Source organism: Lontra canadensis, unplaced genomic scaffold (genome assembly GCF_010015895.1).
Source record: "Lontra canadensis isolate GAN:19392208 unplaced genomic scaffold, GSC_riverotter_1.0 scaffold40, whole genome shotgun sequence".
Taxonomy (NCBI): domain Eukaryota; kingdom Metazoa; phylum Chordata; class Mammalia; order Carnivora; family Mustelidae; genus Lontra; species Lontra canadensis.
The window spans coordinates 4,742,815-4,764,848 of NW_022631034.1; the positions used below are offsets into that span (position 1 = coordinate 4,742,815).

At 37.0% G+C, this 22,034-nt stretch overlaps 1 protein-coding gene across 1 annotated transcript in view; it reads right to left on the bottom strand.

Annotated features, from left to right (window-relative positions):
• Window positions 1-638: 638 nt before the first annotated feature.
• Window positions 639-22,034, bottom strand: part of PTGER3 (prostaglandin E receptor 3) — a 185,516-nt gene continuing 164,120 nt past the window's right edge. The window contains exon 3 of the mRNA XM_032870100.1: window positions 639-1,548. Coding sequence (XP_032725991.1) covers window positions 1,528-1,548 — 21 coding nt within the window. The 3' untranslated portion in view covers window positions 639-1,527. The remainder of the gene's footprint in view (window positions 1,549-22,034) is intronic.

The window sequence follows — 22,034 nt, forward strand, 5'->3', positions numbered from 1 at the left end:
TTTTGTGTGTGGTGACTATATAGTATATTCTAGAAACTTTCCTTTTTTTTCTAAATTCATTTTGACATCTACCCATTTAGATATACTGACATTAAATCTCAACTTTTATTTTGCCATAACATCAAATTATCATATCAATGTATGGTTAGGCTTACAAAAGAATTTGGATTTATTTTTCTTTTTCCTATCATCTATATAGATGAAATGCCTACTAATCCATATCCACTGCACACCTAACTTTTGGATAATGACTTGCAAAATCCTGATAAAGACAGGAATAGGGAAGGTCGCAAATAAAGAAAAGGGTAAGAGACATGCTAGAAAAAGGAAAAACACCAGTTGAACTTAAACTAATATACAGATTCTGATTATAACTGACAAATAGGTTGTCCGTAAAGGCAGAACTCTTCTACTCTTAGTATCTGTTTACATGAGTGACAGTGCTTCAGAAAGAAAGGATATTCCAGGATGAAGTAAATGGTGGTCATAGGTTTGAGAAAGATGGGAACATGAAAAGATTGGTATGTGGGCTGTTTCCCAAGATGTTTTCATGGACAAAAAGTCTGGGCTGTAGGAGGAGAAGTTTTTTGAGCTAGAGACAGGGGTAGAGGTAGAAATAGAAAGAACAAGAGAGAGGAGAGAGGGAAGATTTACAGAGGAGTTAAAAGAATCCATTGCATTTAATAAACACCAGAAAAGGATTTTTATCCAGAAGATATTTTTAAGACCCTTGCAAATCAGTAATAAATTGACATATAACCCAGGGGAAATTGTCAATTTTAAAAACAGGCCAGACACAGAAGAAAACCAAATCATCAGTAACAAAAATTCTCAACCTCACATTTCAATCAGGAAAATGTAAAATAAATTAATAATGAGATACTATTTCATGCTTATAAGGACATAAAAAGCTAAAGTATCACAAATGTTGGTATAGATACACATGGAGGAAACTCTTACACATGTGAATATAAGAAGATGCATATCCCCTCTGACCGGCACTTCCCCTCCTAGGCATCTGTCTGAGAGAAACTCATGCTGATGTGCACAAGCTAACATGTACACTGGTGAATTTTTTTTTCAATGCAGCTTATTATAGTGAAATAAAATAATTTTCTCTTGTCAGGGAACTGACAAATTATGCTTTCTTCAAATTATGGGATACTCTACAGCAGTTAAAATTAATGATCTAAAGTTTCATGTTTCGATATGGATAAATCCCAAGAAATACAATTTCGAGTGAAGAAAACCAAGTAGTGAGTCATACATATAATATGAAAACATGTATGTAAATACTCTAAACTCATAAAACAAAAGGATACAAATTTAATGGATGCATATATGTGTAGTAAAATTACAAAAACATGCATGGGAACAGGTCATACCAGCTTCTGGATGGGTGGGTATAGGGGGGAAAGTGAAGGGGAATGGGTTAGGAGGTACAGTTTTTCTGTGATATTTTCTCTCCTTAATAAAAAGAAAGTTGAGGAACTTCCAGTGATGTGATCTTGGCAGCATGCTCAATTTTTAATCTCCATAAAATTCCTCCTGAAAAATAAACAAAGAAATTAGGATAGCAAAGGAAAACTCCATTGACAACATCTAAATAAAACTAGAAAGAAATATTTCCGTAAACTTCAGATTATAAACACAATGTAATAAATCACCTACAGCAGCAGAACAAGAACATGATCAAAGTTGGATGGTAGTAGTGAGAAATGAATGGGGACCACCTGTGTACTCCACAAACCAGGGTTTTAAAATTTGCCAACAAATATTCACCTCTAAGAGAAGACCCTACATATTCCAGGTGCAAACATGGGAAGACATAGCTGAGAATGGCCAGTACACCTTGGAAAGGCGCCCAGTCTCCAGTTTGCAAGTGAATTAAGAAAACTGCATATAGGTATGAAAAAAAACAAAAACAAAACTGAAGGTCTGAGCTAATTTCAATTTATAGTTAAATGACCATAAAATTAAGCCACCAGTTAACTTCCATTTACAAGTTAAATGACAGACCAAGGAAGTAAAGAGAGAAATCCAGAATGTAAGACATTCTATAGAACAACTAATCCAGTTTCTACAAGTCAATATCTGAGGGGAAAAGAAGGAAAAGGACTTCTCTGAATCAAAAGAGACTTCTAAGATGAAAGTGGGGACATTGTTTGGATCCTGATTCAAACAAAGCAATGGACACATTTTCCAGACCACTCATAATTTGATTTTGGATTCGGTATGAGATGATAGCAAAGAAATATTGCCAATTTTATTATGTGATATTAATACTTTTTAAAAGGAAAATGTCCACAATTTTTAGAGATTTATATTGAATCATATAGGGGTAAAATTATGTTGCCTGATATTTGCTGTAAAATGCATAAAGAAGAAAAAATGGAAACAACATTTAAAAAAAATAGGTTAATTTATACAAAGCTACATTAATTAAAACACAATGTTGGTACTGGCATAAAAATAGACGTCTAGACCAATGGCATAGAACAGGGAGCCCAGAAATAAACCCTTTTGCATATGGGCAAATGTTCTGCAATGAAAGTGCCAATGGAGGAAAGAACAGTCTCTTCAACAAATGGAATTGGGAAAACTGGATACTCGCATGCAAAAGAATGAACTTAGATCCTTGCCTTAGACCACATACCAAAAATTAAGTAAAAATGGATTAAAGACCTAGGTGTAAGACATAAAACCATAAAACTGCTAGAAAAAAAGGGGAAAAGCTTCATGGCATTGAATTTGGCAATCGGTTTTTGGTATGACACCAAAAGTCAGAAGCAAAAATAGATAAGTGAGACTCTATCAGATTTCAAAACTTTTGCATATCAAAGAAAATGGTCAACAGAGTGAAAGGCAATCTTCAGATGGGAGAAAATATTTGTAAATTATATATCTGGAATTATATTCAGAATACAGAAAGGACTCCTACATCTGAAGAGCAACAACAATACTTTCACTTTCTTGAAAGAGGAATAAAACAAACAGGGGCGCCTGGTTAAGCATCAGTCTTAGGCTCAGGTCATGATCCCAGGATCCTGGAATCAGCTCGGCGTTGTGCTCTCTGCTGGGCTGGGAGCCTGCTTTTCCCTCTCCCTCTACTGTCCCTCTGCTTGTCTCTCTTGCTCTCTCTGTCAAAATAAATAAACAAAATCTTAAAAAAAAAAAAATGCTTGCAGCCTTCTAAGGTATCTACTGCTATGCCCTGATAGCTAAAGCTGATAAATGATCTTTTCTTTAGGAAGTACTAAAAACTTGTTAGATATATTAATGGTCCAGGCAAGATGACTCATGAGTTTTGCACAGTGTTATTACTGACTACATAAAAGGAAGAAATCAAATGATATTATATTTGCGATGTAAGGGGACAGATGGTAGCTACACTTGTGGTTAACAATGTATAAACTTGTCAAGTCACTAAATTGTATACCCGAAACTAATGTAACATTGTGTGTCAACTGTACTCAAATTTAAAAAGGAGAAGCAAAAATTGATAATAACATCAACATCAAAACAAAATTGCATTCCCTGAATCAGTTAGGTCATAAATGACCATCAATCGCCCCGCCTCCCAGATTACTGTGGAAATCTGTCCTATGATTTTATACCCAACTCTTTATTGCTTGCTCCTTATGTTTTTTCATGGTTAGGAGAAGTTTCTGAATATGACCTTTAAAGATCTTTTTAAAAGCTTATTACTTACTGTGTATTTTGAAATAATTATAGATTTACCCTAAGTTTTATATTGCTACAATGTTGCATATAGTTATGTATCATTTTACCATTTGTAACTATTGTATCTTTGTACCATACCATAACCAGTACTGCATTCAAGATATAAAGTTCTTCCATTGCCACAAAGATCAATTAGCATCAGGATCAAATGAAGAACACTTTTTCTTCTTCTTTTTTTCCCCTTTTATTTACCAGTTTCATAATGCCAAGTCATACTCTTCCATCTTCCAATATCAAATGTAGAAATCTTACCTCCCTTTAAGTTTCTTTACCTTTTTTACTTACAATTGTCTTAAATACTTCCTCTACATACATTGAGGTCCACATCAGAAAAATATTATACTTTCCACGGACACTGCAAGAAGGAAACTTTTTTTCCTGCTGACTGGTAGCGACAGTTCCCCAATTGGCCTCCTCTGGTATCACTTCTGTGGAGATGGGGTCTGGTTCCAGGTAGGGACAGGAGTCCAGGTTCCTGGGAGACTTCCACTGACACTACCAGAAGAGGCTTGCTACTGCTGGATGAGGATGAGAGATCCCTCTCCCAATCTGGCTTCTCTCTCACCACACTTGGGAAGGGCAGAAATCTAGGATCCCCACTCAGCTTTTGCTGACAGCCATGGAACTAGAGCTGCATTTCGTTCCACAGTGCACCTCTGCAGTAGGGCACTTATTATCTAAAAATTTTTCATCTTGATAAGCTGCCCCTTTCCTTGTTTTTTTTGCTAGAAAGAATTGGACTTTACGAGGGCTCTTATTTGTCAGTTTCCATTGTTTTTTTTCCAGGTATGGCTTCTCTAGCTCCCAGTCCAGGATATGGGAGTCAAAAAGGCAACCCGGGGAATGGGTCATCATGATCTTCCCTGGGTTTCCAGGTCCAGAGTTGGTCAGCCTTCTTCTCTTTACCTCACAGTCTCCTTATGTTTGTTGTATAGATCATATCTGGGACTTCTGCCTGCACTTACGGGAAGAAATAGGGAGAAGGACATCTACTCCTTTGTGGTCCAAAACAAGACACCTAGAGAGATTTTAGAACTTCATGAAATTTAACTTTGTCCAGGCATTTTTTTTTAATTTGATTAAGCATTATGTAGCTGTGAGTAAACATACCTTTGTCATCTAAATCAAGACATTAAGAGACATGAGTTGTAGTGGAGGAAACATCTTAAACCAACTCTAAAACCTAAACTAATGAATTCAGCACGTAGTGACTGAGATAAGCCACCTGACAAGTCATCTTCAAAGAACAAAGAGATTTCCTTTGGAAACCAGTAGCAACAGGGCTTCCCTGTGGCTTAGATATGTGCTGAAATAAAGGAAGAAATGTGTGAACTGATTATTGATGTGAAAACTCAAGAGGGGGAGTGCTCCAAACCCAATTTTAATACTTACCATTTCAACATCATGAAGTGAGAAAATGCCCTGAGTCCAGGAGTGGATTTCCCAATACTGTATTCTTTGACTCTCTAACCCTGCACAGAAAAATGTATGCTCTAGGCAAACATAATTTGACTAATTCATTCCTTTTGTTCTGACTCCACAAAAAGAAGTGACTCTGCATTTATCTATTGGACTTCATGTCAAGTTCTTAGAGAAAATAAGCTGAGAAAAAGATTCAAACATCTGATACTTGTGGCAACTCTATTTCTCAGTATAATTCTTTAAATTGGCATTGTCACCAGTATCTTATGAGTTTTGATTAGTGAGGCAGTCCCTAATTTCCAGACCTAGATCCAGAAGTAGATGATGAAAAGAGGGACCCTGAGTCCTTAATAGACTCTCATGACCTTCCTAAGCACTATCTCTAAACTTTCAAATTATTCAAATTATGTATCTACTTCAAAAACAGGTAAAACAACATTGCTTTAACATGACCACAAATATTAATACCTAATAGACATTTACAGTGAGCCAGGAACTATAAAGAAAAAATACCCTTAAAGATTAATAATCAAGAGTATATGTTTCCCAAAGATAATCTGATAGCAGTCATTCTTCCATTTAACAAATATTCATAGAGTGCCTGGTACTGTCCCAGGTCTTAGGATAGATCACAAAAGGCATCAGGCAAAACTCCTATCTGTGAAATTTGCATTCTGGAGAATGGAGACAAGATGGAAATAAGACGTATGTGTCATATGGATGTTAGAAAGTGGCATGTGCCATGGAAAAAAGGAAAGCAGGATGAAGAAGATCAAGAGTGTGGAGTTGGGTGGGGAATGGGGACGATGTAATGGTAAATAGGATGATCCAACTGAGAGGGTGAGAATTTGCACAGATTTAAAAGAGATGAGGGAGGTAACAAGGACATCTTGAAACATAGTCATGTAGCAAGGACATCTGAGGATAAAACATTGAAAGAGAAAGCGATGAAAGAAATGGTATCAGCGAGGTAATGAGGGTACACGAGACAATGTGACGCTTTTTGGTCATTTTTGAAATGGAGTCTTATACTGACTGCCACAAGAAGCCATTGAAGGTATTCTTTAACCTTTTGTTTTGATACAATCTCAAACTTACAGCAAAGTGAAAAATAAAAGGAGTAATTTTATTTACATTAACCAATTATTTACATTTTCTCACAATTGGTTTTGTCATTTGCATTCTCTTGATAGATAGATTTTTTTTAACTATTTGACAGTAAACTGGAGACCTTTGTGACCGTTAACCACTAACTAGTTCCATAAATAATTTCTAAATACAAAGGCATTCTCTCTTTCTTGCTCTCTGTCAAAATAAATAAATAAATAATTTTAAAAAAATGGATGGTGGCATCTGGATGGCTCAGTTGGTAGAACATCTGACTCTTCCTGGTTTCCACTCAGGTCATGATCTCCTGGGTTGTGGGATCAAGCCCTGCATCATGATTCACGCTCAGCAGGGAGCCTGGCTTGAGAGATTCTCTCTCTGCCCCTCCCCACACTCATGCATGTGCTCTCTCTGTCTCTCTCTTTCTCTCTCAAAATAAATAAATAAATCTTTAAAAAAAAAGAATTCTCTCACATAACTACAGTACTATTAACAAAACCAGAAAAAATGATATTAATAAACACTGCTATCAAATTTAAAGTGTATTCATCAATTTTCACAATAATATTCTTTATAGTATTTTTCTCTCTGATACAACCCTGGAATCAATTTATTCTTTAAGAAGTCTAGGTTCCGGGATGCCTGGGTGGCTCAGTGGGTTAAGCAGTTGCCTTTGGCTCAGGTCATGATCCCAGGCTCCTGGGATCAAGTCCCACATTGGGCTCCTTAATTGGCTGGGAGCCTGCTTCTCTCTCTGCCTCTGCCTGCCACTCTGCCTGCTTGTGCGCTCGCTCGCTCGCTCTCTCTCTCATTCTGATAAATAAATAAATAAGTAAATAAAATCTTTAAAAAAAGAAAGAAGAAGTCTAGGCTCCTTGGGCCACCTGGGTGACTCTGTTGGTTAAGAGGCTGCCTTTGGCTCAGGTCATGATCTCAGGGTCCTGGGATCGAGACTCACATCTGGCTCTCTGCTCAGTGGGAAGCCTGCTTCTCCCTCTCCTTCTGCCTGCCTCTATGCCTACTTGTGCTCTATCTCTATCTAATGTCAAATAAATAAATAAAATATAAAAAAAAAGAAATCTAGGGTCGTTGATTAAAAGAAATCAACATCTGTGTTCTAGGTGTGTTCAGTGCTATCATAACTTTTAGATAATCTCAGTGAACATGTCTAGTATATGTACATGTATATATACATACACATGTATGGCTGCATCTATAATCACTTCTAAATTTATTTAGCTAGATAGGTAAATATTAAAAATCATTAGTTTATATTGATATTTTCCATTTCAATACAATACCAATGTTTCTTCTTTCGATATTTTTAACTTCCCCTTAAAATACTACTCCCTTTGCTTTTAATATATTTACTTGTTTAAATTTTGTATTCTAAAATAATTATAGTAAGTTATAAAGATCCCTCTAAGAATGTAGTGTGAAACATAACTATGTTTTTTTTTTGGTATTGCTTAATAGTGGACAGTACTAATTTTTCTAATTTAAAAAGAAAAAAGATATCAAAATCTCTTTGTGAAGCCAACAGATTCCATTCCAAAATTTCCATATAGGTTATTTATTTTTAGACGTCAGCTAATAGAATATGTTTGTTTTGCTTCAACTTTAATATAACCTAAAGTATGTACATATTCATTGCCTTGTTTCATTTATTTAATTTATATCACTCATATGAAAAACGCTTCACAAATAATATATGACTGGAGCTGCTGTAAGTAGATGTAAATGGTCACTTATAACACATAAATTAAATCTAGAGTTTCCTGACAGTAATTTCTGCTGATATATTGCCTTTATCACTTTATTTTTATTTTATTTTATTTTTCAGTGTTCTAAGAGTCATTGTTTATGCTTTATTAAACAAAATTTTATATTTGTACTACCATCTGCTTAGATCAAAGATAGCCATTAAAAAATGAATGGTGCAAAAACAGCGGTACATTTTCTCAGTGGACTTTGAATTCTGTGACCTGAGAAAGTTCACTGAATCTCTTTATAGTTCACATCTCAATTGGTAAAATGGGGTTGATAGAGGCAGTGACCTGACCTATTGAGTTTAGAGATTTATATAAATTGAAGATTCTTTTTTTTTTTCAGTGCAACATGGTTTTTGGTCATTTCATTGCTTTATATGTATATAGAAAAGTATACAGAAAGGGAAAGTATATGGAAAAAGAGAACAAAGGGGAAATCTGTATATCACTTTTAAATTTCATGTCTCAAGTGTACCAGTAATTATATGAGAAGTAAACTGGAGGGTTTAAAATAACCACTTTTTTCTCAGACAGACTTTCCAAAAGAAAGGGATGAGATAGGTAAAGGGATGGAGGTGGGAAGATATGTTTACCAGTGACTGTGGGCTAGTTTATTTAATCTTTTTTGAATCTCAGATTTCTTACCTGTAAATTGAAAGCAACAAAATCTATCTAGCAAAGATTGTAATGAGAATCAGAACTAAAATGTAAAGAATTTAGTATTACTGGGGAAAGAGAAGGGACATAATAAAACATCCTTACTTATTATTATTTTAATAATGTACATTACGTCCTGGAGTCAGGGAGCCTGTGTCCTATCTCTGACTATGTGAGTGGACCTGGCCCACTTTTGCTTTTTCAGCAGTACAAAAGAAATAATACCTGTTTTAGCTCATTCATAGAGTTATTAATAGATTGAAAAAAGTAATGAAATTACCTGTATTTGTTGTAAAATGCTATAGAAATAATTGAAATTAATGTTTACTGAAGTTCTATTGGAATTTTGAAATTACTGGCTTATTTGTTTTTTGTATTTGAATAGTTGCTTAGGTTGAAATTTTAAGAAATTACTAGATATCAAACATACCCGGTCAGACAAGCAATCTTTGTGTCATTCTCCACTGCTTTTTTTTTTCTTTTCTTAAATTTTTAAATTAGTTTCAGAGGTGGAACGAAGTGATTCATCAGTTGCATATAACACCCAGTGCTCATCACAATAAGTGCTCTCCTTAATGCCCTTTCTCCCAATTATCCCATCCCTCCAGCAACCCCGTTTGTTTCCTAGAGTTCCCGTTCTCTTATGGTTTGCCTCCTTCTCAATTTTCATCTTATTTTATTTTTCCTTCCTTTCCCTTATGTTCATCTGTTTTGTTTCTTAAATTCCATGTACAAGTGAAATCATATGGCATTTGTCTTTCTCTGACTTATTTCCTGTAGCATAATATACTCTAATTCTATCCATGTCATTGTAAATGGCAAGATTTCATTCTTTTGATGGGTGAGTAATATTCCATTGTGTATATCTATATTGCATCTTCTTTGCTTTCTCACGTGGCTGATAAACAGCACTGCCAGAGTTGACCTGAGGCAGAGCTGGGACCAGGCATTCTTGGCTTCTTCTCCTTGACCTTGGCCTGCCCTATGGCACTTTCTGTGTGAGATTTCCTATTCTCGTGCTGAATTTCATCCTCTTGCTCGTTGCCTCTGTAAGTTACTTCTTAGAAAAAGCAAAGAAGAAACTAAATAATTAACTTTGAGCATTAAAAAAAATGAATCATGAAATAAAATAACATTCTTTTAAAACTTTTTGCAACATGATTATAAATATGGTCACTTTTTGTGATAAATGTTAGAGGGATTTACCTATTTATTCTCATATTCCATTCAGTATCTTTAAGAAGCCCAGTCTGCTAACTTTCTCTTCTTAAATTAATTTATCAATGGCTTTACATGTGTGTTTAGAAATTATGTGATTTTATTTTCATCGACTTCATGAAACTTTGCTTCTGTTGCAAGATTTGCAATTATGCTTGGCACTATAATTACTTGGCATTATATTAGCATTATATTATCAGATGTTCACAATATCTGGCAATCAGCAAGAAACAGATAAAACATAGTACATAATGGTAAAAAGTAGAAGCTAGTGTATAAGTCATCAGTGAACATGTATGGGTTATTAAGACTCTCGCATCTCTATATAGACCACAACTGGAGAGTCAAGATATACAGAAGATTACCTATAATGTATGAAACAAGCACTACTATTATACTCATTTTACGCAGAGGGAAACTGAGGCTTAGTCATGTTTGAGTTGCCAATATTATGAAGTTAGGTTTGTAAGTGGCAGTCAAGAATTTAACCTACATCTGACTCTGACCTCTAAAGACATCATAGTAGACCATAAAGAACTTCAGTTTGATTATGTGTTTTTATGGAAAAACAAAGCAAAGAAGGTCAAAGTCAATAAAAACTATTAATTAAATACACAATCTTGTGATCAAGACCATTAATTTTTCATGAATTCAGAAAAAGGTACTGGTTTATAGAATGAGAGAAGATGGGGATTGTAGAGATAATTTAGTAATGTCCAAGGCAGGTAAACTGTCCCAAACTGCATAATCTTTTAGTGGCAGAGATGGGTTTTAAAACTATAACTCCTTGCTCTTCCTAAGATAACTTGTGAAAAAATAAAAAAAAAATTATATCTTACTTGTGAGATTCAAACTTTTTGATAAGGTACATCATGAATTAGCCCAAATTGGATAACATGAACTTGATACTACAGTGATGCAGAAGAGGTGGAGAAAAAAATAGAATGATTCAGCCATTAACCCTGTCTATATGGAAGCTTTAATATGTATCAGACACTATTGGTCCTGTGGTTGCAGAATTAATGAGTAGCTCACAGTCTTTTAGGGAATAGAGAAACATTCACCAATAAGGATAACATAATGCAATAAGTATAATTTGAAAGGCAAATCACAAAATGTTGTGGGCACTCAGAGTGGGGAGGAATTAATTCAGCCTAAGAGATTTCTATTGATCCTGTTGTGATGTTCCACAGAAGAGATGGGATTTGAGTTTAACAGGCATCTAAGGGGCTGAAGGCTATACCAATCAGAAAGAACAGCAAAAGTATAAGGTCTCATACAGCAAAGTGTGTTAAGGGAATAGCAGGAAATTCAACAAAACTCTACATATTCATACAAGAGCCTCAGAAATGTATTTTGAAGAATTCTTAGGTTCTAAAAATTGCAGAACCATTCTGTTCAGAAAAGTCTTGCTAATTTCAAATTTTGCTTAAGTAAAAAATCCTTTAGAATACTTTTTCACTCTTCTGGTGTCAGCATTAGTAACCTCATTTACATATTAATAATTGTCACAAGTTTTAAGTGTTCACCACCTATGACTAACCACAAACTCTTATTACATTGGATGTATTTTGCCTATATGTCTTTGAAGAAATGTCTAGAATCTTTGCCAGACTATTTGTATTTCAGTTGTGAATGAAATTCAATAAAAGGGTAACAAACTGAAATAGCACTGACTAAATGTGGATTGATGCAATGAGAATCTTTCCATGTCTATTAGCAAAAAAAAACCAAAAACCAAAAAACAAAAAACAAAACTCCCCCTTACGGTATCTGCTGTTTGCAGTACGTTCTTCTCTCAGAATAGTTACCATGTGGGGTGCCTGGGTGGCTCAGTGGGTTAAGCCTCTGCCTTGGGCTCAGGTCATGATCTCAGGATCCTGGGATTGAGCCCCGCATGGGGCTCTCTGCTCAGCAGGGAGCCTGCTTTCCCCACCACCCCCTTGCCTACTTGTGATCCCTTTCTCTCTGTCAAATAAACAAATAAAATCTTAAAAAAAAAAAAAAGAGAGAGTAGTTACCACACATAAAGCTTATTTTTTTTTTTTCATACATAAAGCAAAACTTTCTCATTCCTTAACAGTTGTTTATGCCTCAGTGGAATTCTTTGGCTAGGTTCAAGTTTGCATGAGCTTGGAGGGCATCTATATTATAATAGCTTACACTACTGTTTCCTTCCTTCCTCCCAACCCTGATTAGGTTGGGTCTTGAGGGAAGGGATGAAATCTCACCCATTTAGTATTTCTTGTATTTGGCACTTAGTAGGTATTTTACCAATGAGAAATAGATGAGTAAGAATAAGTGAACAAAACTGGAGAAAACCCCACTGATCTGAGGATAGTGAATCTAGAAGAAGTACGATTTAGTTGTCTAAGAAAAGAGATTACCTGAAATGTTGGGATTTTATGTAGTCATAAGTAACCCTCTCTTTTTTACCCACTCCTGAGTTTGTAAAGTTAGACACATAAAACAGATGGACATTTTTTTAAAGAAAGTTATATTATTAATAAACTGTTTAAAGATAATGATTTAAATTTACAGTCAAAATAATTTTCCAGTACTTTATTTCAGGATTGCATAGACTTATCTCCAAGTTATCAGCATAGCTGGACACTACAGGGCCTTCCCATAGAAGAGTCTCCTTACTACTTGGCAAAGAGAAAATCAGATGATATTTGTTCCTTCTGGAAATATTAATCATACACCTATTGTGTTCTAGGCCATAGAACTATGATACTGAATAACTTCTGTGCTCACAATGTCGGACTGAAGTAAATAGGTGATTTCAGTATAGCATAATGTAGGGCATGAAAGGGAGAACAGGAGGAGCCCAAAGCCTGGACTTAGAAAACCTCAGAAATATTTCCTATGGGATATCCAAGATGTGCTTGAAGGAAAAGTAACAGCTCTCTTCTAAAAAAGAGTATTCCAGACCAATAATAATAATAATAATAATAATAATAATAATAAAGTACCTTTTATAATAATAAAGAACCTTTTTAAACGTGATTGGAGTGTAGAATATGAGTGGACAGAGAGATAGAGGGAAGGAAGAAAGAAGAAAAAAAGAGTATGAAAACAAGGCAGGAAAGGTTGGTAGAGGACAGTTGAGGAGGACTTTGTAAGCAATTTTAGGTACTTTCTGTTGGACTCTTTCCTGAATGGGATAATAGTTAACTGAATTGGTTTTCAGTTGGAGAATGACATGTTATTTTGTCTACTTTATGAGATATGTTAGGAAAGATGGCAGGAGGATCATTTGGGGGACTTGACCATCAGTAGAAGCAGGAAGATTGGAGAGAAGTAGACAGACTTGAGAAGCATATAGGAAGCACCATCTAGAATTAGTGCCAGGTTAGCTGAAGAAGGAGGAGTCAAGCCCGATGCCATTGTTCTCTGACTTAAGTGGAGAGACGATGTGCCATTGTCTAATCAAAGTAAGATGGGGAGTGGGTAGAGGGTGATTTAGGGTGAGAATAAAGAACTCATTTTTAGATTGATAAGTTTGAGGAGTCTGGAGATCATTGTTAGCAGTAAAATATACAGAAAAATGAAACATGAATATAATCTGGGATAGAGATAAAGATTTGAAGAACATTAACAAGATGATAAGTTGATCCAGGTGTTGGCAGTGCAAACCTAAAATGGAAGAAATACTGAAAAACCGAAATACTCCACTGAAAGTTAACCCAAGATAAAAGAATTATTTTGAAAAACAGATCCTTTGGAGAGTGTTTATTACAAAAGATTCAAGTATTCCCCATGGGCAGTTATAAAGCAATCTATCTGCAGAGGTACAGTTAGTACATATATGGGATAATTGCCATGGATTTATTTGCTAATGGTGGCTTTGGTTTGTTTGTTTGTCTATTTTTCTCAGTTACAACTGGAAAAAATTCTCTTCCATGTTCATCTTTGCTGTATATGATTTGGAGCAGCTCACTATAATTAACAACTTCAGAATATTGGCCAGGATTGAAAAAGCAACGTGTGACATGTCCTACAGATTGAAATGCATTGCCAAGTATCTTCAGGGGGCCTTAGCTCTTCCTTGTTCATCATGTGTTCATGCAAAATTTTACCATTTTATCTTCAGAGAATACAGGTGCCCAATAATCAAGATGTAACTGAGTTAGGGGATTCTGCTGCTAGAAGAAAAACTAGAATCTACTAAAGCCAAACCTCATTCAAGAATTATATATCTTGGAAAAATCTTTAAGGCTATTTGAGGCACTTTGCAACTGTGGGTCAAGATCCATTAGTGAACTGTGAAATCACTTTGGTAGATTACTACTTGCTTGTTTAAAAAACTGAAATAGAATAAAAATAGAGTGAAAGAGCCTAGAAAATATCAAAGCATGTCACACACAGAGCAAGTAAATATTATTTTGTGGAAAAATAATCCTAGAAAGGAATAGAGAAGAAAAGCATTTTAGTAACAATACCAACTTGAGTAAATGTGGGAGAGTAAGAAAAAATAAGGGAATATCAAATGGTTCCTGATGGTTATTGTTGAATATAAATGCAGATTACTTATGAGAGATAAAACTGGACCATTACCGGAGCCCATATTGCATTGGGTCGTGAAAAACAATTAAGGAATTAATACGTCATTCAGTAGGCAACAGAGAATCATGGAAGGTTAATCAACGTGATAAAGTTTAATCCCTGAGCTTTAGGGAAGGTCATTCTGTACAGAGATCAGGTGGCATTTGTAGCAATAATCCAGACATAAGGAACTCAAAATCTGTATGTACCAAATTTCTTCCTGACTCAGGGCTTCCTACAGGGTGTTTCCTTTGCCTGGATAATCTCCACCATAGCTGCTACCACCTTATGCTTAAGTTACTTACTTCTAGTCTTTCATATATCAGTGAAATTTCCTCCCTGAGAGAAACTTCCTGGCCTTCAACACTAGGTTAGGATATGTATCACTTTACAATCAAATGATTAATGTGCAATTATTTAATGTCTGTTTCATTTGGTAGAATGAATGTAAGGTCCATAGCAGAGGGAATTTGTCTTGTTCAAAGCAATATTTTCAGGAATTAGAGTGGTGCCTTTCACACTCTTTATTAATAATTTTTTTGTTGAATAAATGAAGGAGTGTTGATAGTGACTATAGGAAGAAAATTAAATGCAGAGGGCATTGTAAAGGAAAACCTGGCAGGATTCAGGGATCTACTAGGTGTTATAGCAAGGAAAAGGAGAGAGCCAATGATTGTCATTCCTTCTTTCCACAAGCACTTGTCCTATATGCTGTCAATGTTAGGCACTGTGCTGGACCCTAGGAAAATGGCGATGAATAAGATATAACTTCATAGTCAAAAGTCAGAGCAAATTCTTACAAGCAATTTAGGTACTTTCCATTGGACTCTTTCCTAAATGGGATAATAGTTAACTGAATGGTTTCCAGTGAGAGGATGACATGTTATTCTGTCCATTTTGTGAAATATGTTAGGAAAGATGGCAAGAGGATCAGTATATATTTACAAAAACACACACATGCACGCACACACACACACATATGCCAGGTACTATTCAAAGCACGTGATATACAGTAACCTGATAACAACTTCACAAGGAAGGTACTTTTATCATCCCTGTTTTATAGATGAGGAAGCTAAGACAAAGAGCCTGCCTAAATTTCCTCTGATAACTAGCAGAGCTGGGATTTGGTTCCATTATCTTAATCACCCTGCTATACTGCTGCTCTGGCCTGAAGCAGGGAACACAGACAGGTAAGCAGATTATCACAAAATAACATGCTAAGATATGCACACTCATGGTCCAGAAGTAGCCCAGAGAATAAAGTGGTCATCTATTAGAAAGGGAAGGTCGAGGAAGGCTCAATAGTGGAAAGGGACATCAAACTGAGTTTGCCATGTGGAAAACACGATGGGGCGAGTACTCTACATGACACCTCTTCAAGATCAGAAAGTATGAAATAACATGATGTTTAGGGGGACTGACAATAAGTTTGGAATTTCTGGAAAATTCCTGGAAGCAGAGGACAACAAATCAGGCCAGAGAGGTTAGCGGGAGAGGTTTATCTACTATCCTAAGGAGCTGAGACCTGATTCTGAAGGCTGTAGGAAACACAGAAGCATTATAAGCAGGAGGAGTGTGTAGCATAAATACAAGATCAGACTTGCTTATTAGAAATACTGTGAAGCAGATAGACTGAGGGGTTGAACTAGAACCTGAGAGATTAGGAGGCCACTGTAATCAGCCAGGCAAGAGATTATGGGACTAATTTAAGGTAGTAGGAGTGGACACAGAAAGAAAAGGATCTCTATGGATGCTGCAGAACTTGGAGAGGCACTGGATGCTGGCAAGAGAAAAGGAGAAATTAAGGTCTTTTCAAGTTTCTTAACTTATAACATTAGACAACTAAAGGGTGGTTGGGACAACTAACCAAGGGAGAGGAGGATTTCAGAGATTAAAGATGGTGGATGCCATTTGCAGCATGTGTCATTAGGTATAGCCTGACTCTCTGTGTAAAAAGTGATATAGTCAGTAATGTGAGGTCTCGACTAGGTAAAATGTTTGAAGTACATCATGGAAGTCATGGGTGTGAAAAAAGTCACTGAGAAGGAGCAAAGCAAAGATCTGGGGGCTCAGCATAGAACATTGGGGGATTGATCATAGCAGGGGCAGGAAGAAGAGGGGGAGCCAGGGAAGCAAAGTGAATGTGATCAGAGAGGCAAGAAGACATTCAGCCAATGCATCACACGTCACAGAAACAACCTTGACATGTCTGCCATCTGGCAAATTCCTGCATGTTTGTTTTTCCATGCTCAAGTCAGGTGTTCCCTACTTTGGAAAGGTTTCCTTGATTGCCCTTTTCAATGTAAATGCTTCTTATCCTTTGTTACTAACTGCTACTTGTGTATAACTTGCATTTTATAGAAACTATCCCCTCACATTTCTCTCTGAACATGTCTTAATGCTTGATTGTAAGCACCTTGAGGACTAGAATAATACTTAATCACATTTCCTATAGAAGATGTTTAACAAATGTGTGTTGAATGGAATACTTTGGGAAACACTGGGTACCACTTAGACTCTCTTAGAAAGGGCCAGTAAAAAATCAGTCTAATTCTATTCCCACTCGATATTCCTGGAGTACACTTACTTGCAGTTCTTGAAATAATTCATGTTGATCTCTTGTCCTAGAAAAGTCTTATTAATTGCCTAGTGAAGTCCTACTAATCTTCTTTCAGAGCCCAGTTACATCATCCAGGAAGCCTTTGTCACTGCCAGCCCAGACATCAAGCCACCATCAGAGCCCTGAGATGCAAAAGTTAAGCATCCCTCTTGTACACAAACTCTGTCTAATGCATATTTCTGATTGCAAATTTTTTTGCACTGACCACACACTATGGTTCTGATGCATTTATCTCTGTGTCTCACATCGTAAACTGTGAGCTTCTTGAGTGAAAAAACAAATGTCTTGAACATCTGTGGCTCCAGCAGCTATCACAGAAGCCAGCACATGTGGGGACTTGGGAAATGGGTGAGGAATTGGAGGGTTCACGTCTTGTGGCCATTACGTGGGCTACCACTAGAGGACACTAGCGGCTCAATCAGACTGAAAGTGCTTGAGGCTTTCCCGTGCGCTGAGGCTGGGGGCAAGGCTGTTTGTGAAGGTACCAGAACTCAAGCCTGGTCTTCTGTATTTCACCAGGACAGCAGGACAGAAGGTGGTTTGCTCTTATTTCTGCCTCAGCTTCTCTGCACTGAATATCATATTGGATTTCTAACTACCTTCTCTACCTCCATGCTCTTGGGCATATAATGTGTTCCTCTTACCTCATCAGGTGAGTCTGAGGAACAGCTCTATTCAAGTTTTCTTAGCATATTGTACAAGGCCCTGTGCATTTGCCCAACCTGCCTTTGCAATTGTATGTCTGCCCCTGGTCCTGATCCTCCCCAGTACTACAAAGTCTCAAGAAATGTTTGTTGAGCTGGGAAGTCATGATTTTTCCACCAGGGGCCATTAGGTGACAGATCTGAGGCTAGTGATTAGTTCCAGATGATCTGGGCAGGATAGGGGAGAGCAAAAATGAGGAGACTCTGAGGTCAAGCTAATATTTGTGATGTAAATGCACACTTGATTACCTAATAGCTAGAACCTTATCTGACCTGAAACTGCTCCTACTGTTCAATCCCTGTGTGGAGTCATTCAGTTTTTAAGGTGCTGTTTCAGTTTATCAAAAATTAAATATGTTCTCCCTTCCCAAATTCCACTGGAGAAGTGTATTTGTCATATTAAGATACATTTATCAAGTTCAACAGCCTTCTTGTCAAAAGTCTGTTGCAGTTAGTCATTCAGAATTATAAATATCTTTAGTCTCAGATGTGGTTGTGTTGGAGGAAGGGAGGGTGAAAAAGGGGGAGGGGGAAGGGTGGCAGTTGACTTTTTAAAAACTGTTGCCGAGTTAAGTGTTTTGAATTGCTTCTATTGTTTTTCCTCGAGGTCTAAGGTTTATTGGACATGCTGACCTGAATGGGTTTGGCCCTGTGTTGGTAAAGTTGTGGGGGCTGGTTGGTGTTTTTCTTGGCCCTGTGTTCATATTGTTTTTCCTGTAAGGGATAGTGGTATTTCTTCTGAAGAACTATTAATAACTTATTTTCATCTTGTAAATGGTGTGCGTAACTGATGGTGTTTCCCTCTTTGCAGTGGTTGTGTTTGTGCAATGGCAGAAAGTTTTCTGTCTCACTTCTAGTATACTCATTTTTCAAACGGAATAAAATTAGCAACCATTATTGGACACTTAATATATTCCAGACACTGAACCTATGTACATGTAATCCTTACTACCTATAGTAATTTATAAGTTAAGTTCTACTTTCATCTCCATTTTACGGATGGAAAAAACTGAGACTGGAGAAATTAAGTAAAATACCCAAAGGTTACTCAGCCCGAGTTCTTTGTGATGCCGAAGTTTGGGTGGAAGGTATGACATTCAGACCACAAATACAGATACGTATAAAATATCTTATTTATGTATGTATTCATATTTAATTTATTTATTTAAGATTTTATTCTTTTATTTGACACAGAGAGAGCACGCACAAGCTGGGGGAGCAGGAGAAGGAGAAGCAGGCTACTTGCTGAGCAGAAAGCCTGATGTAAGGCTCGATTATAGGACTCTGGGACCAGGACCTGAGCGGAAGGCAGAAGCTTAATGACTGAGCCACCCAGGTGCCCCTATTTATTTATTTTAGAGAGAGAATGAGAAAGTGCATGAGTGGAGACGGGGAGGGAAAATGAGGGGGAATGAACCTCAAGGTGGCTCTGCACTGAGGCCAACTGATCTGGGGCCAATCCCAGGACCTTTAGTCTTTAGCCAGAGCAGAAACCAAGAGTCTGACACTCAATGGACTGAACCACCCAGGCATCCTTCCTTTATTTATTTTTATAAAATTAACCCAAATCATTCTCTAAGTTTGTTTTGCCAGGGTGGTAGAAAATTCAAACTGAGTCACTACTGGAACTCATCATAGGATGGAACTGAGAGGCAGTCATTGGTCTCCTTACTGAGTAGCAGTGAGATTCTCACTGTTCCAGATTAAAATCCAATCCTTCTGACCTGACCACTCTCCTGCTCCATCTCACATTTGAGGCTTCAAAGGGGATTTTGGAGTTTAAAAGTTTGGAACTCTGGTGCCCAGGGTGCCACTCTCATGGCACATCAAAGAGACATTCCCACAGTCATGTGCCACCTCCCTGGAAGGCTGTTTTTGCTACTGAATGATGTGTGGTCCCTGAATTTGACCTTCTTCCTGAGTTTCTCAAAATTCCTCTCTGCTCTTATTCTCAGGGTAATGGTAGAATAGTTTCTTCAACAAGCTCTCACTTCACACCACAGTCCTTCACTTTAAGTGTCTTTTGTTTTCTACCCTGCAAAAATCCCAGAGGCTAGGATATAACAAAGGTCTGTCTGTGAGATAGGAAAATACAGGAAAAATAAAGGTAAACTACTATTCCCATAGACTGTGATTTTTCTAGGTTTATCAGATGGGTTAGTCTGAATGGGTGTGGACTGGTTAATGAGGTATAATGAGTTTTAATGACTGTGTCTTTCCCTGAAAAGTCTGTTTTATAGAACCCATTGCCAGGAGTAGTATTTCTCTTAAACCTCTGGTTTATTTTTTATGTTATGGATACCATGAGACATATGGCAGACATTTCCCTTTCTGTAGGTCTTTTGAAGACATTTTGATCAGCTCTGTGTTTGTGAATTCCGATATTCTTAAGAAATACTTTTTAGGTTGAAATTCATGAAATAAAGAGAGAATTGTTTTAAAAATACTGCACATTTTCATGTATGTCAGGTCATGGTGGGGAGCGAGGTCTCGTGAAAGTGGGGTCTGGTTCAGTCTTTTTTTTTTTTTTTAAGATTTTATTTATTTACTTGACAGACAGAGATTTCAAGTAGGCAGAGAGGCAGGCAGAGAGAGAAGGGGAAGCAGGCTCCCCGCTGAGCAGAAGCCTGATGCAGGGATTGATCCTGGGGCCCTGGGATCATGACCTGAGCTGAAGGCAGAGGCTTTAACCCACTGAGCCACCCAAGCGGCCCTGATTCAATCTTTTAAACGAATTTTTAACATTTCTCTTTTTAAATAGCTAGATTCGAGATTTTTATGTTTAAGAAATATGCCATTACTAACACTTGTTTAGACCTGATATCACAAGTGTGTGTGTGTGTGTGTGTGTGTGTGTGTATGGAGAGAGAGAGAGAGAGAGACAACCCAAGAACATATAATGTCTTCATCTTTGTTTCCTAAGTATTTTTTTCCCCCATCAGATTGAGGGAAGGAAAGTTAGCCCAGAAGGTACAGAAATGTTGGGCCAACCTGCTGGAAGCAAAGCACAGTACGGATTTGCATGTACTTATACCTTCTCTGCCCCAAGGCAGCTCCACAGAGTTGAACCTCCCCACCCTTCAGAACATGAGAGAATTGAATTTATTTCCACTTAAGTTCCTGGAGGTTGCCATGTTCCCTTGGGCACTCGGTAAATATTGACTAAATTGAATGTTACCCTGTGTTATCTTCCTTTCTCTCTTTTTCCTTCTCTGGTCCTCTGGTTATTTCTTAGGTCCTTGAAAATTTATATATATATATATATATTTTTTTTTTCAGTCTTTTTGTCTCATCTGTTCTCAGTATGAGGCCTCTGTATTTTAATATCACTTCTTTGTGTTTGTTTTCTCTATGTCTGGGTCTTCTCTCAGTTTCTCTTGAAATCTGTCCCTCTCTGTTTTCTTTCTCTGAGACTGTCTGTTCCTCCACTTCTCCTGTCCATCTCTCTGTATCTCTCTATCATACACACATAGCTTTCTGTATTTGTGTTTGCTCCCCTCCTAGAGTGATCATCTGAAGGGGTTCAGAATAAAGCTCCCCAAAATGTGCTACTTTGGCATGTGGATTCTTTGAGCTGAAGTCAATCAAGGCCCAAAAGATGCAGGCAGAGCATTTTACCATCCTCTTAGCTATCCAAAAAAATTTAGGTAGAGGGTCTTGTCCAGGAAGAGAACAATCACCAGACATAACTACAAGGACGATGGGGCAGGTGTGGTAAACTGGGGCAAGGAAGTACAGGAGAGCCTGAAGATCAACTTTCTGTGTCCCATATCTCTGCTTTGCATGACAAACATTTGTTTACCACACATTTGCTCTTTCCATTTTCCTATGAATTGTCTTTCTCCCCTTTGAGGTCTCAGACTCCTACCCACTTCTCCTTAGTTCAGGATGACATAGAAGTCTTAGTTGCCTGACTGGCTGCGGGTCTCATATTGTTTTGAAGATCTCATATGAAATGCAATTAAATTTGTTTTTCTCCTGTTAATTTTTCTTCTGTCAGTTTAACTAGTAGACCAGCCAAAAGAATCTAGAAGGGTAGAGGAAAAATTTTTCCTTCCCTACACATCAAAAATCTTTGCCTTTTTTTCCCAAGAAATTAGACATTTGAAGATTTTTTATAAGTGCTCAGAATAACTAATTTTACACTTTTCCCCCTTAAAACACCATTTTCAGTCCCTAAATATAGGAATGTGGGAAAAGCTAATTGGTTTATATTAACCACAATATGTTCTAAGTTATGGA